The following is a 15107-nucleotide window of genomic DNA, read 5'->3' on the forward strand; positions in this document are numbered from 1 at the left end:
TGCCCCTGTTTACTTCTAAAAGCTGGGATATTTGCTCTGTTTCTAGCATCCTTGCTGCACCAGCTTTGCTCAGGCAACCCCGGCTGGTGACCACATGCCCATGACTGTGCCAGAGTCCCTCCATGGTCTTGTGGGAAGTGGGACACTGGGCAGTTATGAAGTATCACTGAGTGTTTGCTGGTCTCCATAGATGACTTGGCACAGGGCCCCACAGGGCCTGGCCCAGCAGGTGTGAAGCCCTGCCCTGCTCAAGAGAGATTCTAGTACCCTGCAGAGGAACCACACCCCAGCCCCCTGAGCACAGCCCCTGTCTACACCCTGCCCTACACCCTCTGTCTACACCTCTCCTACACTCTGCCATACTGCCCCACACCAGCGCCTATACCTGCCCCTACAATCTTACCTACACCCCCGGTGCCACCACCCAGGCTGTGACATGCTGTGACATGCCAGGGGAGGCTACCAACAAGCCAGGCAAATCTGGGCTGAGTGGCTGCAGGGGCACCCCAGGCACCAGGAGACCCGGGAAAGGGCACCCCCAGGACGCGGGCTGCCTGGAGCAGAGTCAGACAGACGCGAATGCAGGTCTTCCCTGGCAGCGCTCCACAAAAGGCCCAGGGAGCCCGACACACCGTGAACCCCGCGGTTCAGACTCCCGGCTTGTCACTTAGGAAATGCGGACGCGGGCAGAGCCGGACGCGCTGTGGCCGAGTGACCTGACCGTGGCGGGCGGGAGAGCCCCGAGACCCAACGTAAGCCCCCGGAACCCCAGGCAGAACCCGCAGGGCCGCAGCCCAGGATGCAGACCAATCTGGGGATGCAGACCAGCTGGGGCAGGTGCCCTGGTGAGGCGAGGTCCCCAAGTGGAAAGGGAACTCAGGTATGCCCTGGGGCGGGCCCCAATTTACCCTAACCCCGCCTCTAGGCTACCTCGGCCACACCCTCGGCCTTGGCTCCGCCCACCCACCCTCGGCCCCCGCCCCTTCATTCAAGCCCCACACCCACGCCCCCGCACCTTACAAGCCTTGGCCCCGCCCACTTCTCCCTTGAACACCACCCCCCCCCGCCCCTGCCTCCAGCCCTGCCCCGATCCCGCCCTCGGCCCCGCCCCTCCCTTCAGATCCCCCCGCCCACCCACACCCACACCCCCACCCCCACACCTTACAGGCCTTTGCCCCGCCCACTTCGCCCTTGACCCCTCCCTTCCCTCCAGCCCCGCCTCTATCCCGCCCCTTGGCACCGCCCCTCCCCGCGGCCCTTCGCGGCCCCGGCGCGCAGGCGCGGGCAGGTGAGCGCCGTTTGAAAGTATGGCGCCGGGCGGGTGGATGTTGCTGTGTGAGGAGAAGATCCGGGAGAAGAGCGGCCTGGCACCTCACTGCGACCTGGGTGCGCGCCAGGCGGCGGGCGGCGGCGGCGGGCGGCGGGCGGCGGGCGGCGGGCGGGCGGCGCTGGCCGAGGGCGCGAGCTTCCCGCTGCGGTGTCGGAGGACCGGTCAGGCCAGAGGTGCTGAAGGAGACTGCTCTGTTCCGAGCCTCCCCAGGCCTGAGGGGCGGGGGAGAGGGATGGGCTGGGGGTGGCGGGCCCGGGGGGCGCGGGGAGCGCGAAGAGGGGCAGGGCAGCGGTGGCGCTGAGAGCGCGGGCCTGGGGCCCTCGAAGAGCAGCGGCCCGGGCTAGCTGGGGTCCCGAGCGGAGGCCCTTGAGGGGCGGGGGCCGCCCGGCCCTCGCGCTGTCTGAGGGGAGCCCCTCCGGGGCGCGTTTGCGGAGCCTTTGCGGGGCTGATTTTTGAGTTAATTGGTAAGATCACTTGGGTTTTCTTTCACCCGTTAGTCACCTGGATTAGGTTGGTCTTCTGCGAAAGCTTGAAGCACCTTCGTTTCTGGAGAAGGGGCGACCTGCCCTGTGGTAGGACTCGTTCGCCCCTCCCAGGCCGAGGATCTCTGGACTCCTGTTCAAGATGGATGTTGGGCGCTAGTTTTCTTTTTTTTTTTGGTCTGGTTCTGGTATCAAGCCTCTTCTTCGGTTTTCTAGAAGAGATTCTGTAAAATTGATGCCAGTTCTTTTTTTCTTGATAGAACTTTCCAGCGAAACCTTATACGCCTGGAAATTTCTGTATTTGAAGCTTTTAAATTACAAATACAATGTCTGCAGTTGTTATAGAACTATTCATATTATAGACTTCATCTTAAGTGAGTTATGGTTATGTGGGGTTTTGCAAAACTGATTTCATCTAACATGTTAAATTTATGTGTATAGAGTTTGTGGTATTTCCTTATTAACTTGTTAATGTCTGTGTGGTCTGTAGTGATACCCTTCTTCCATTCCTGATATCGGTCATTTCTGCCTTCTCTTTTTTGGTCTTTCTTGAGGTTTATGGATTTTATTACGCTTGTCAATGAGCCAGCTTTTGGGTTTAGTCATAGATTTTTTGGTTTCAAATTTCATTGATTCTGTATTATTGTCTTCTTCCTGCTGCTTTCCATTTATTTTGCTCTTTTTCTTGATTCTTGAGATGAAAATTTAGATTTTTGATTTGAGACTTTTATTTTAGTGCTGTAAGTTTCCCTTTAAGCACAACTTTAGCTACATCTAAAAGTTTTGTTGTATTTTCATTTTCATTTAGTTCCCTGTGTTTTAAATTTCCCTTGACTTTCTCTTAGACCTATGGATTGTTCAGAAATGTGTTTTTTCATTTTTCTGTGATTAGAGGTTTTCCTAGCTTGGTATTTTTTTTATTTCTGTCATTGATTCTGATGTGATTCCATTATGGTCAGAAAACATACTCTGTATGATCTTAATTGTTTTAAATTTGTTGAGGTTTGTTTTATGGCCCAGGATCTGGCCTATATGTACCAAGTGCAGTTGGAAGGAATGTGTACTCTGTCACTGACTGGAGTGTTGTATAAACATCAGTTTGATTCTGTTGACTTATGTTGCTCAGTTCTTTTTTATCCTTGCTGATTTTCTGTCCAGTGAGTCTCTTAATTACCAGGAGATAGGTATTGAGATCCCTAACTGAAATTGTGGATTTGTCTCTTTCCACTTCGTGTGTCTTGAAGCTGTGCTATTTGGTGCATACATATTTAGGATTTTTATGTCTTCATATTGGAGTGACCTTTGTAACATATGTAATATTCCTCCTTATCCCTGATAATTTTCTACAGTGAGACATCTACTTTATCTAATATTGGACTTCCCTCGTGGCTCAGACGGTAAAGCGTCTGCCTACAATGCAGAAGACCCAGGTTCGATCCCTGGGTCGGGCAGATCCCCTGGAGAAGGAAATGGCAACCCACTCCAGTACTCTTGCATGGAGAATCCCATAGATGGAGGATCCTGTTAGGCTACAGTCCATTCCTCCTTATCCCTGATAATTTTCTACAGTGAGACATCTACTTTATCTAATATTAGTGTAGTCATGTATGAATGTGAGAGTTAGACTATAAAGAAAGCTGAGTGCCAAAGAATTGATGCTTTTGAACTGTGGTGTTGGAGAAGACTCTTGAGAGTCCCGTGGACTGCAAGGAGATCCAACCAGTCCATCCTAAAGGAAATCAGTCCTGAATATTCATTGGAAGGACTGATGCTGAAGTTGAACCTCCAATACTTTGGCCACCTGATGCACAGAGCTGACTCACTGGAAAAGACCCTGATGCTGGGAAAGATTGAAGGCAGGAAGAGAAGGGGATGATAGAGGATGAGATGGTTGAATAGCATCACTGACTCAATGGACCTGAGTTTGAGCAAGCTCCAGGCATTGGTGATGGACAGGGAGGGCTGGCGTGCTGCAGTCCATGGGGTTGCAAAGAGTTGGACATGACTGAGCGACTGAACTGACTGAGTGTAGCCTCTCCAGCTTTCTTTAGTCTCGTGTTCGCAGAGCATGTCTTTATCTGTCTGTTTACTGTTTCGTCTGTAAGCTTACATGTATTGTAATATTTTAAATGAGTTTCTTGTAGGCAGTATGTGTTGGTTTAGTCGCTAAGTTGTGTCCAACTCTTATGACCCCATGGACTGTAGCCTGCCGGGCTCCTCTGTCCATGGGATTCTCCAGGCAAGCATACTGTAGTGGGTTGCCATTTCCTTCTCCAGGGGATCTTTCCCACCCAGGAATTGAACCCGGGTCTCCTGCATAGCAGGCAGATTCTTTACTGACTGAATTAACAAGGAAATCAGTATATACTATATATAATTTCTAATCTACTCTGCTAACCTCTGTCTTTTATAGTGTGAAAGTGTTAGTTGCTCAGTTGTGTCTGACTCTTTGTGACCCCGTGGACTGTAGTCTGCTAGTCTCCTCTGTCCATGGAATTCTCTAGGCAAGAATGCTGGAGTGGGTAGCCATTTTCTTCTCCAGGGGATCTTCCTGACCCAGGGATTGAACCCTGCATTGATTCCTCATCTCCTGCATTGCAGGCAGGTTCTTTACCGTCTGAGTCATCAGGGAAGCTTCCCTTTTATAGTATATTTAGACCATTTATTAATATTAATATGGCTTCTGTGTGCCATTTATTATTTTTCTGTTTATTCCCTTTGTTTTTTCTTCTTTTGTTTCCTATTTCCTTGCTTTCTGTGTTTCCTCTTTCCTTCCTTTTCCTTAGTCATGTCTGACTCTTTGCGACCCCATGGACTATACAGTCCATGAAATTCTACAGGCCAGAATACTGGAGTGGGTAGCCTTTTCCTTCTCCTGGGGATCTTCCCAACCCAGGGATCGTACCCAAGTCTCCTGCATTGCAGGCAGATTCTTTACCAGGTGAGCCACAAGGGAAGCCCCTTCCTTCCTTACTTGAGTATTTTTTTATTATTTCATTTTGATTTACCTATTATATTTCTGAGCATATCTCATCATATAGCTCTTTTAGTCATTGCTCTACATATTACAGTATACAGTGTTTATGTGATTTAACACACTTCACTTGTGTGGACAGTTTACCATGTCAAGTGAAAATAGAAATTTTACCACCATTTCTTTTTTTCGTTCAGTTGCTCAGTCGTGTCTGACTCTTTGAGATCCAGTGGACTGCAGCACACCAGGCTTCCCTGTCCTTCACTATCTCCTGGAGCTTGTTCACAATCATGTCCATTGAGTCCATGATGCCATCCAACCATCTCATCCTCTGCTGCCCCCTTCTCCTCCTGCCTTCAGTCTTTCCCAGCATTGGGGTCTTTTCCAATGAGTCAGCTCTTTGCATCGGGTGGCCAAAGTATTGGAGCTTTAGCATCGATCCTTCCAATGAATATCCGGGGTTGATTTCCTTTAGGATTGACTGATTTGATCTCTTTGCAGTCCAAGGGACTCTCAAGACTCTCCTCCAGCACTGCAGTTCAAAAGCATCAGTTCTTTGGTGCTCAGCCTTCTTTATGGTTCAATTCTCACATTTCTACATGACTACTAGAAAAACCATAGCCTGACTATATGAACATTTGTCGGCAAATCGATGCCTCTGCTTTTAATATGCTAAGTTTGTCATTGCTTTTCTTCCAAGGAGCAAGTGTCTTTTTAAATTTCACGGCTACAGTCAACATCCTCAGTGATTTTGGAGCCCAAGAAAATAAAGTCTCTCACTGTTTGCATTTTTTCCCCCATCTAATTACTGTGAAGTGGTAGGACCAGATGTCATGATCTTCGTTTTTTGAATGTTGAGTTTTAAGCCAGCCTTTTCACTCTCCTTTTCCACCTTCATCAAGAGTCTCTTTAGGTCCTCTTCACTCTTCCATTAGGGTAGTGTCATCTGTGTGAAAGTGAAGTCGCTCAGTCATGTCTGACTCTTTGAGACCCCATGGACTTTAGCCCACCAGGCTTCTCTGTCCATTGGATTTTCCAGGCAAGAATACTAGAGTGGGTTGCCATTTCCTTCTCCAGGGGATCTTCCCAACCTAGCGATCAAACCCGGGTCTTCTGCATTGCAGGCAGATGCTTTACCCTCTGAGCCACCAGGGAATGCAGCCACTCTGCATGATATATGCAGGTATCATCTGCATATCTGAGGTTATTGATATTTCTCCTGGCTATCTTGATTCCAACTTGTGCTTCATCCAGCCCAGCATTTCACATGATGTACTATCCAAGTGTACCACCATTTAGGTTTCATTATTCTTCCACTATATGATTTGTCTAGATATTTCATCTGCATACCTGAGAACCACAGTAATGATAAGATTTTTTTCCTTTTACAGCCATCTGACAGTTAATGCTTAGGAGGAAGCATTAACCCACATGTTTACCTGTTTCATTTTTCTTTCTTCATGCCTAATGTCCCAGATTTCCTTCTTTTATCTTTCCTTATGTTTAAAGATCTTTCTTAAGCAGTTGTCTTTGGGAAGGCATGCTGGTGAAAAGTTCTCTTAGTGTTTCTTCATTTAAGAATATCTGTATTTCACCTTCAGTCGTAAAGACTTACTGAAGAATATAGATTTCTAGGATGAAAGTTCTTATTTTCAGCAATTGAAAAATGTGAGAGCACTTCCTTTATGCCACCATGGTTTCTGAAGAGTAACTCCCTACCATGGGAGTTGTTTCTCTCTCTGGATGATGCCTTTCTCTCTGGTTGCTCTTGAGATTTTTTCATTGCCGTTAGTGTTTTTGATTCTGATATGTTAGCTTTTGCCTTTATTCTGTTTGGTGTTTTTTCAACTTCTTGAATGTGTCGGTTTATGTTTTTTTTTGCCAAATTTGGAAAGTTTTCAGCTGTTACTTCTTTAATTTTTTTTTTGTTTGTTTGTTTAGGCCATGCTGTTTTTCTCTTCTTGAAACTAATAAGAACTCCATGGGTTCCCAAGGACATGAACAGTTAGATTGCTTTTTCTTTTTCCACAGGACCCTGAAGCTCTGTTCATTTTTTCGTCCGTTTTCTCTCTTGGTCAGATAGGACAATTTTGTTTATCTTTGCATTTACTCTCTTTGAATTTTTTCCTTTCATCTCCATTCTGTTATTAAGCTGCTCCCATGGTTTTGTTTGTTTCTTTCAGTTACTGTATTTTTCATTTCTGAAATTTCTATTTGTTTCTTCTTTATATTTTTTGGTTTTTTGCCAAGAATCCCTACTTTCTCATTTTTTAAAGCATGTTCATAATTGCTCTTTGAAGTATTTGTGTATCAGTTGCTTTAAAATCCTTGTTAGATAGTTCTGGTTTCTCTCATCTCATTATTGGTGTCTATTGTTTTCTCTCATTCAGATTGAGATTCTCCTAGTTCTTCATCATTTTTGATTGATTGTTTTGATTGTGATTCTGCTTCCTGTTTAAATCTCGTTGCTCAGTTCTGTCACTGCCTGGATGCTGCCTTGTTGCTGAGGCGGTGGACAGGCCCCTGTCACACACAGCCTCCACAGATGCCTCGTTACAGGCAGCCCAGGGCAGTAGTCAGGCCCGCTCTCACGGCCCCAGTGCTGGCCACTGTGCAAGGCCAGGGGTGCGAGGTCCATGATTTTCCCTCGGTGTTGGGTGGGAGTGGGGCTGGGGTTGTCAGGAGTCTGTCCTGCAAGGCGTCTCCCCTGCAAGGCCATCACTGTTCATCTTTGACAGTGGACAGCAGGCTTTCCCATATCTTTTGGTAGATGTCCATGGGTGTTTCTGGGTGGCCAGCTTCTCTCGCATCCAGATTGGGATGTATAGGAGACACAGAACCGACCCTCGGCGCTTGACCAGTTTTAGGTCCCTGGACAGTTGGCCTTCTGCCCCCGTGCTTCAGTTGCCAGGCACTTGCGTCCCATGTTGTTGTCCAGAGTTTTTAGATCTAAATGGGGCGGAACAGGGTGAAACGTGTCCACTCTGTTTTGTCTGAAGCTGGAAGCCCAAAAACCAATTTCCTATTTAATCAAAATGTGTTTTAAAACAAAAGTTCACAGGAAAATATTTGGTGTATCCAAACACAGAGTGTCTGTTCATTAGGGAAACTTACTTTTGTAGTGACGTCTGTCTCATGAGCGCTTACTGGGTGTGTCCCAGAGAAGCGTGTGGTGCCCCTCAGGTGCCGCCGCCCTCACCTGTAACGGCGCTACCTCAGGTCAGCTCCTAAGAGGCTTCAGACGTGATCCCTGCGTGGAGGCCCAGAGGCAGTGGGCTGAGCAGTGTGGTAGTGGCAGCCCCCCTTAGGAGGGCTTCCTGCTGAGTGAGTTTTGGAGGGAGAATAAATTACTGTAATAATTTATTTTCAGTAAAATAATAAAGTTAAAATCTCTTAATTTTCTATTCTTAGCTGAACTTCGGTCATTATCTATTCCTGGAACTTACCAAGAAAAGATTACTCACCTAGGAAATTCTTTGATGAATTTAACAGGTCTAAAATCTCTAGATCTCTCACGAAACTCCTTGGTTAGTCTAGAGGTAAGTTTTAGGTTTGTTTCTTAAAAGAAAATTTATTGCTATAATAGCAGTGGGAAGTACATTTATGGTAAAAAAACAATCTGTTTCATGGCTGCTTCTGAAGCATGTCAGCTGTGCACGTCGGTGACTGTGAATGCTGTGCTGCTTTTCCTGTGTTCGCTGTGAGCTGCATTTCTTCTCATCACATTGTGTTCCAACTATAACATGAAACACCGCGCTCTGAAGATGGCTGTGTCTGTAAAGGAGAAAAGGCCTGAAAGATGAGCGTGTTGCGTGCCCGTCCTCCATCCTGCTCAGCTGTCCTCTGCATCCACGCTGCACTTCTCATGTGTGTGTGTCCGGCTGTTAGTGGCCTTGGGCCCTTGAATGGCTTGCATGCCTGACACGGCAGGCTCTGGTGGTGGAGAGAACGCAAGAAGTCACCAGGCGATGGCGAGTGGGAACGCGGTGTGAACTGCCAGGGCCTGCAGTGGGGAGAAAGGGAGGCAGGACGTCACTGCCCCTGACCCGGGGTTAGGAGCCCTCAGCCTCGAGTCAGAGTCTGGTGCAAGTTCTCTCGTCCAGGCTGCACTCAGTCCTTCCATCTGTGAAACGGGGGCAGCAGCGGTTTCGCCGACAGGGCTGGGTGTGGAAGCGTGATGGTTGATGCGTTGCTCAGCTGACGCGTGAGGCCCTGCAGGGAGGGATTGACCCACTCGGCCAGCTCACGGCCCCGGAGCAGAGCTCGCGGCGGAGCTCATCTTTGCTCTGCTCTCCGGTGATGGGGGGGGTGTGTGTGTGTGGCGGGGGTGTGTGTGTGGAGTGTGTCTGTTGACACCGTCTCACCCTGTGTTTGTCCCAGCAGGGCATTGAGTGCCTGACGGCACTGGAGAGCCTCAACCTTTACTACAACCGCATCTCCTCGCTGGCGGAGGTCTTCCGGCTCCACTCCCTGGCAGCGCTCTCGGATGTGGACTTGCGGCTGAACCCCGTGGTGAAGAGCGAGTCTGACTACCGCCTCTTCGTGGTGCACATGCTCCCGGGACTCCAGCAGCTGGGTAGGCCGGCCGCGCTCCCGGCCTCGCTCAGCGCCCCGCTCGTGTTCTTGGGGGGCTGCTGGCCCTTCTGGAGAGGGGAGCTGGTTTCCTCCTGTCACAGAAGAGCCCCCTGGGAAAGCGGCAGGGAGCCACTTCCTGAGGCCGTGAGTGCCTGCCGGGCTGGCCCGGGCGCAGGTGTGGGCTGGCTCGGCTCTGCGGCTGCTCTCGAGCTCCGCTGTCTGTTTCCTCATGTGGCCTCCTGGGTGTTGTCCCAGGCTCAGCTGGGCGGCTGGACTCAGCCTCGGTTTGCGTCCTCCCGGAGCACAGAAACGGGAGGTGCTGTGCCACACACGCCCCGGGCGACAGCGTGCGAGCAGGAGGGCCTTTTGGCAGGTGCAGCCGCCGCTTTGGCTTGGTGGCTTGTGGCCCGAGAAGAACCGAATCTCTTGGGCTTGCGGGCCGAGTGACCAGGGTGCCCACCAGCCATGCCCGGTCAGGAGCGTTGTGCTCAGAGAGGCCAGAGCCCTCACCTGCTGACCTGGCTCTTGGGAGCTGCTGTGCTGTGAGCACTGTGGCCCAGGCACTGTGACCGCTCCCCGCCCCGCCCCGCATCCCACTTCAGAGGAGGGAGCTGTAGCTGGAGATGAGGGTGTGCTGGCCAGGAGGCCCTGGGGAAGGAGAGCTTAGGGTCTCGGACCTGGTCCTCCTGTGGACGTGCCACGTGGGGGCAGTTAGGACTGTCTGATTGCAGGGTGGTGGCCCTTCTGTGCCCCCAGTGATCACGGCGTGTTCTCCATTCAGAGAGCCTTTGACCACCTGGGGAGGCTGGAGGGATCCCGGGGTGTCTCCACCTCCCAGGTGCTGGGATAATGAAGTGAGACCCACACAGCAGCGCTTGCAGGTGGACGCTGGGCAGCAGGCAGACCATGGCTCCTGCCTGTTCAGTGTCCACAGGACCTGCAGACATTCCAGGTTCTGCCCCTCAGCTGCACAGAACGTCTCTCACAAGCACCCCAGCTATGCCTGCCTTGGCTCACCTCCTTGTCCCCGGGCTCATGGCCCCGGCTCTGGGGAGCCCGGCTGCATGGTTAGGCCATGCCGTCCTGGGCCTGGGGTGTTGACCCCCAGAGGCACGCTGTTTGTTCAGACCTACTTAGGGTTTCAACGTTACATTGGTTTTTAGATATTTGGGGGCTTGTGTCCTTAGTTGACTGTGTAAGTATTCTGTCAACAATTGAAGCATTAGAATCCTTGAAAGTTGTGCAGTCTTCAGTCTTAAATGATCAGTTTCTACTTGTGATAAAAGTTTTACATTTGGTCTTACAGAGTTGTTCCAGTCTGAAAGGTACTCAGACAGGAGAAAGGAGAGTCATTGGAGTCCGTGTTGCCGGAGCTGTGGAGCTCTTAGAAGGCCCACTCTCCTGCTGGGCGCCATGGGAACTCCGAGGGAGTAACCCAAGCACTCTGGCCGGGAGCAGAGGAGGCCCCTGCCAGGACTGGGGGCCGCTGCTGTGTGGAGAGGCTGTGGTCTGGGTGAGACGGGTTTGCGCTGGTCATAGCCACATGGAGCTTGAGTTCAGGGTGAGGGGCATGGCTCTGACTCAGTGAAGTTCAGGCTGAGCAAGTAGAGTCGTGAGTTGTTGGCATGAAGGCCGCGTCCAGGCTGTGAGAGCGCAGGGTCCAGGAGGCCTCAGACCAGCGTGTGCTGGACGGAGTCCCTGCGGGGAGGCGGCGGCAGGGCCAGAGGCACAGTGTGTGGAGGGGGCTCCTGGGAGCACCCCGCGTGGGGCCGGGGCTGCTGTGCAGAGTCCACAGCTCGGTCCTTGTTTCTCACTGGGACGTGCACCCCTGGGTGCTGTGGACTCGGCTTCCTGAGCAATTCTGGGACGGTCCCGACAAGATCCTGGGGGCTGACCTCCAGCATTTGGGAGGGCAGCCTCCCTCGGGTACTCCTGAGGAGCTGTGGCTGTGGATACGTGAGGTCTTCTTGGGTCCAGGGCACATGCGCAGACAGTTAAGCTTGGCTCTGTCTCCTGTTCTAGTCCCTAGAATCTGAGGAGGTAAGCCCTGGGTGCCAGCATGTGGCCTGGGCATCTTCTCTCCAATGTGTTGGGCTCCTCGCCCGTGGACACTTGTTAGGGGTGCTCAGTGTGGTTTGGGTCCTTGCCCAGCACCCGGGATATGTGTAAAGAGGAGACGCAAAGGGCATGCCTGCATGTGAACTTGTGTGTGTGTTTCGCTTCCTGTCTGAGGCTCAAGCCGGCTGTGAGCTGCCGCCTCCAAGGATCACGCTCAGCATCTCCACGGGCTTCTGTGGTGGGTCAGCCCTCAGGGGAGGGAAGGGCTCCAGAACAGGGCAGTGCCCCTGGTCATGTGTGTGTGAAGCTGAGTGGGCAGCAGGACATCTTTACTCCCGAGGGGAGGCCGGCAGGCGCGCCATGGAGGGGCCTGGCACCTGCCTCGTGGTCTGCTACTTTCCCGTGGTGTCTTTTCTATAGATGACCGCCCTGTGAGGGAGAGTGAGCGGAGAGCGTCCCGGCTACATTTTGGTTCAGAGGAATCACTGGACTCAAAGCAGAGCGTCCCATCTGTTTTCAGAGAAGAAAGGTATGAACTTTTTAGAAAAAGTGAAAGTCACTCAGTCATGTCCTACTCTTTGTGACCCTTGGAACTATACACTCCAATTCTCTAGGTCAGAGTACTGGAGTGGGTAGCCTTGCCCTTCTGCAGGGGATCAAACCCAGGTCTCCCACATTGCCAATGGATTCTTTACCAGCTGAGCTATCAGGGAAGCCCTTGAATAGAAGTTATGTTTGAACATCTTAAGAAGTGTTTATTGTTGATAGAAAAATTGCAACTTCTGTATTAATGGAAGATGTAAACTTTGCTTGCGGATTGCCACTTAGAGGGCAGACATGCAGGGGACGTGGTGGGGGGTGGAAGAAACGCCCCATATCAGCTGGATAAAGGGTACTGAGGGACAGTCTTCCTGTCGACCACGTTTTCTGTAGGTTACTTTTCAATCTTAAGTTGGCCAGAATGTTTGTTTGAGTTTTTCTGTAATGCTTTGAAAACCCTGAGTGAACGTTTTGGCCAACCCAATACTGAAAACGTTGTAAGTAATTGATGTCAGAGACACAGCACGAAAGGCCTGTGGCGAGAAGCCACGGTCTCGCCTCCCAGCTCCCGCCCACTCCTCAGAGGCAGCCGCTTGCCCTTCTCTAATCGTTGCTGCTTCCAGGTTCTGTTTGTTCCTTTCTGATCTCAGACAGTGCAGACATTGCTGTTTGTGGGTGGGAGCACTTTGACAGACCTGGCAGCTGCTGGAGCCGCCTCTTCCCACCCTGGTGGTGGTAGTTCTCCGGCGTCCCCCTTCCTTTCTGTGCTCTGCGGCCAGGGCTCCCACTTGGCTGTGACGGACTGTGGGAGCCTCTGCTGCCTGTGCCTGGCTTCTCACCGCCTCCCAGCGCCTGTCGTCTGCATTTTTATGTCTGACTTGAGATTGTCAGGGTGGTAGCACATGTGTTCTGAAAGCATAGTCTTCATGTGTTTGGTTGATTCTAAAGGTATAAGTCAGTCAGTGGTGTTTACCTAGCTTGTAATGTGTGAGGATTATATATTCCTTCTTAGATACCATTTTGTTTTGTCTGAAGATGTTAATAGTTTTCTTTCTCTTGCATCATACACCTTAGTTCATCTAGAAGTTTCTCTAATATAGAGGTCAGCTGACTTTTTTTGTAAAGGGCTGGGGAGAATATTTTCAGCTTCGTGGACTGTAAGATCTGTGTTTTAACTTCTAAACCCTGACTTTGTAGATGAAAGCAGTTATAGGCAATACATAAACTAATGACTGTGTTCCAGTAAAACTTTATTTACAACACAGGCGGTGGGTCAGATTTGACTTGTGGGCCATACTTTGCCAACTTCTGTTCTAACATCATAAGATCAATTCCTAATTCCTGGAATCTCCTCTTCCCTCATCTGCCTCGCTTGGAGTTCCCCTCCCCTCACGTCCCTATTCCAAACCTGGCTAACTGACCCTGCAGAATGGTCTGAGTATTGTGTGCCTCAGATTTACACGCTGGAGTCCCGACCGCCAACACAGTGGCTTTAGGGGATAGGGCCTGTTAGAGGCGATGAGGTCCTGCGGGTGGAGCCCTCCTACAAAAGAGACCCTGCAGAGCTCTCTAGCCCCGTCCACATCCATGTGTGTTTGCAAGTCACGCAGTGTCAGTCTTGTGACTTTGCCCTCCTTTAACATTGAGTTTCCAGTTCAGGGTCTTTTTACTTTCCATATAACTGTTAGAATTAACCTGTCAAACACATGAAAAGATGCTCAACATCACTCATTATCAGAGAAATGCAAATCAAAACCACAATGAGGTACTATTATACGCCAGTCAGGATGGCTGCTATCCAAAAGTCTACAAGCAATAAATGCTGGAGAGGGTGTGGAGAAAAGGGAACCCTCTTACACTGTTGGTGGGAATGCAAATTAGTACAGCCACTATGGAAAACAGTGTGGAGATTTCTTAAAAAGCTGGAAATAGAACTACCATATGACCCAGCAATCCCACTTCTGGGCATACACACCGAGGAAACCAGATCTGAAAGAGACACGTGCACCCCAATGTTCATCGCAGCACTGTTTATAATAGCCAGGACATGGAAGCAACCTAGATGCCCATCAGCAGACGAATGGATGAGGAAGCTGTGGTACATATACACCATGGAATATTACTCAGCCATTAAAAAGAGTTCATTTGAATCAGTTCTAATGAGATGGATGAAACTGGAGCCCATTATACAGAGCGAAGTAAGCCAGAAAGATAAAGACCGTTACAGTATACTAACACATATATATGGAATTTAGAAAGATGGTAACAATAACCCTATATGCAAAACAGAAAAAGAGACTCAGATGTATAGAACAGACTTGTGGACTCTGTGGGAGAAGGCGAGGGTGGGATGTTTCAAGAGAACAGCATCGAAACATGTATATTATCTAGGGTGAAACTGATCACCAGCCCAGGTTGGGTGCATGAGACAAGTGCTCGGGCCTGGTGCACTGGGAAGACCCAGAGGGATCGGGTGGAGAGGGAGGTGGGAGGGGGGACCGGGATGGGGAATACATGTAACTCCATGGCTAATTCATTTCAATGTATGACAAAAACCACTGCAATGATGTAAAGTAATTAGCCTCCAACTAATAAAAATAAATGGAAAAAAAAATAAAATAAAATAAAAAATAAATTAGATTTCAATTGTGAAAAAAAAAAAAAAGAATTAACCTGTCAATATCCACAGAATACCTTGCTGGAATTTTGATTGGGATTGTGTTGGATTACAGATGAGAAGGAACTGACATCTTAACACTATTGAGTCTTCACATCCATGGACATGGACTATCCATTTATTTAGTTCTTCTTTGATTTCATTTATCAGAGGTTTGTAGTTTTCCTGATTTGATGCTGTACATATTTTGTTAGGCTTATGCCTTGGTATATTGGTTTTTTGAGGCTAATTTAGGCTTTTTAATTTAAAATTCCAGTTCACTGCTGATAATATATGAAAGCATTTGACTTGTATGCAGCTGCTGGTGACGAAGTACCACAAACAGGGTGGCTTAAAATAACAGAAATTTATTGCCTTACAGTTCTTAGGCTGGAAGTCTGAAATCAAGGTGTTGTCAGCCCTGCTTCCTCCCGGAGGCTCTGAGAGGGAATCCATTCCTTGACTCTAGCTTCTGGTGGTTTGCTGGCCATC

The 15107-nt window shown here is 49.6% G+C and overlaps 1 protein-coding gene across 5 annotated transcripts in view; it reads left to right on the plus strand.

Annotated features, from left to right (window-relative positions):
* The first annotated feature begins 1266 nt into the window (after window positions 1-1266).
* The window catches only part of CEP72 (centrosomal protein 72), a 38837-nt gene continuing 24996 nt past the window's right edge, over window positions 1267-15107 (plus strand). For 3 of the 5 annotated variants that reach the window (XM_070476419.1, XM_070476423.1, XM_070476421.1), the window contains exons 1-4: window positions 1267-1386; window positions 8198-8325; window positions 9167-9362; window positions 11840-11948. In XM_070476419.1, coding sequence (XP_070332520.1) covers window positions 1308-1386; window positions 8198-8325; window positions 9167-9362; window positions 11840-11948 — 512 coding nt within the window. In that variant the 5' untranslated portion in view covers window positions 1267-1307. The remainder of the gene's footprint in view (window positions 1387-8197; window positions 8326-9166; window positions 9363-11839; window positions 11949-15107) is intronic. The other 2 variants (XM_070476420.1, XM_070476422.1) reach the window with 1 other exon arrangement.

This window comes from Odocoileus virginianus, chromosome 14 (assembly GCF_023699985.2).
Source record: "Odocoileus virginianus isolate 20LAN1187 ecotype Illinois chromosome 14, Ovbor_1.2, whole genome shotgun sequence".
NCBI lineage: Eukaryota > Metazoa > Chordata > Mammalia > Artiodactyla > Cervidae > Odocoileus > Odocoileus virginianus.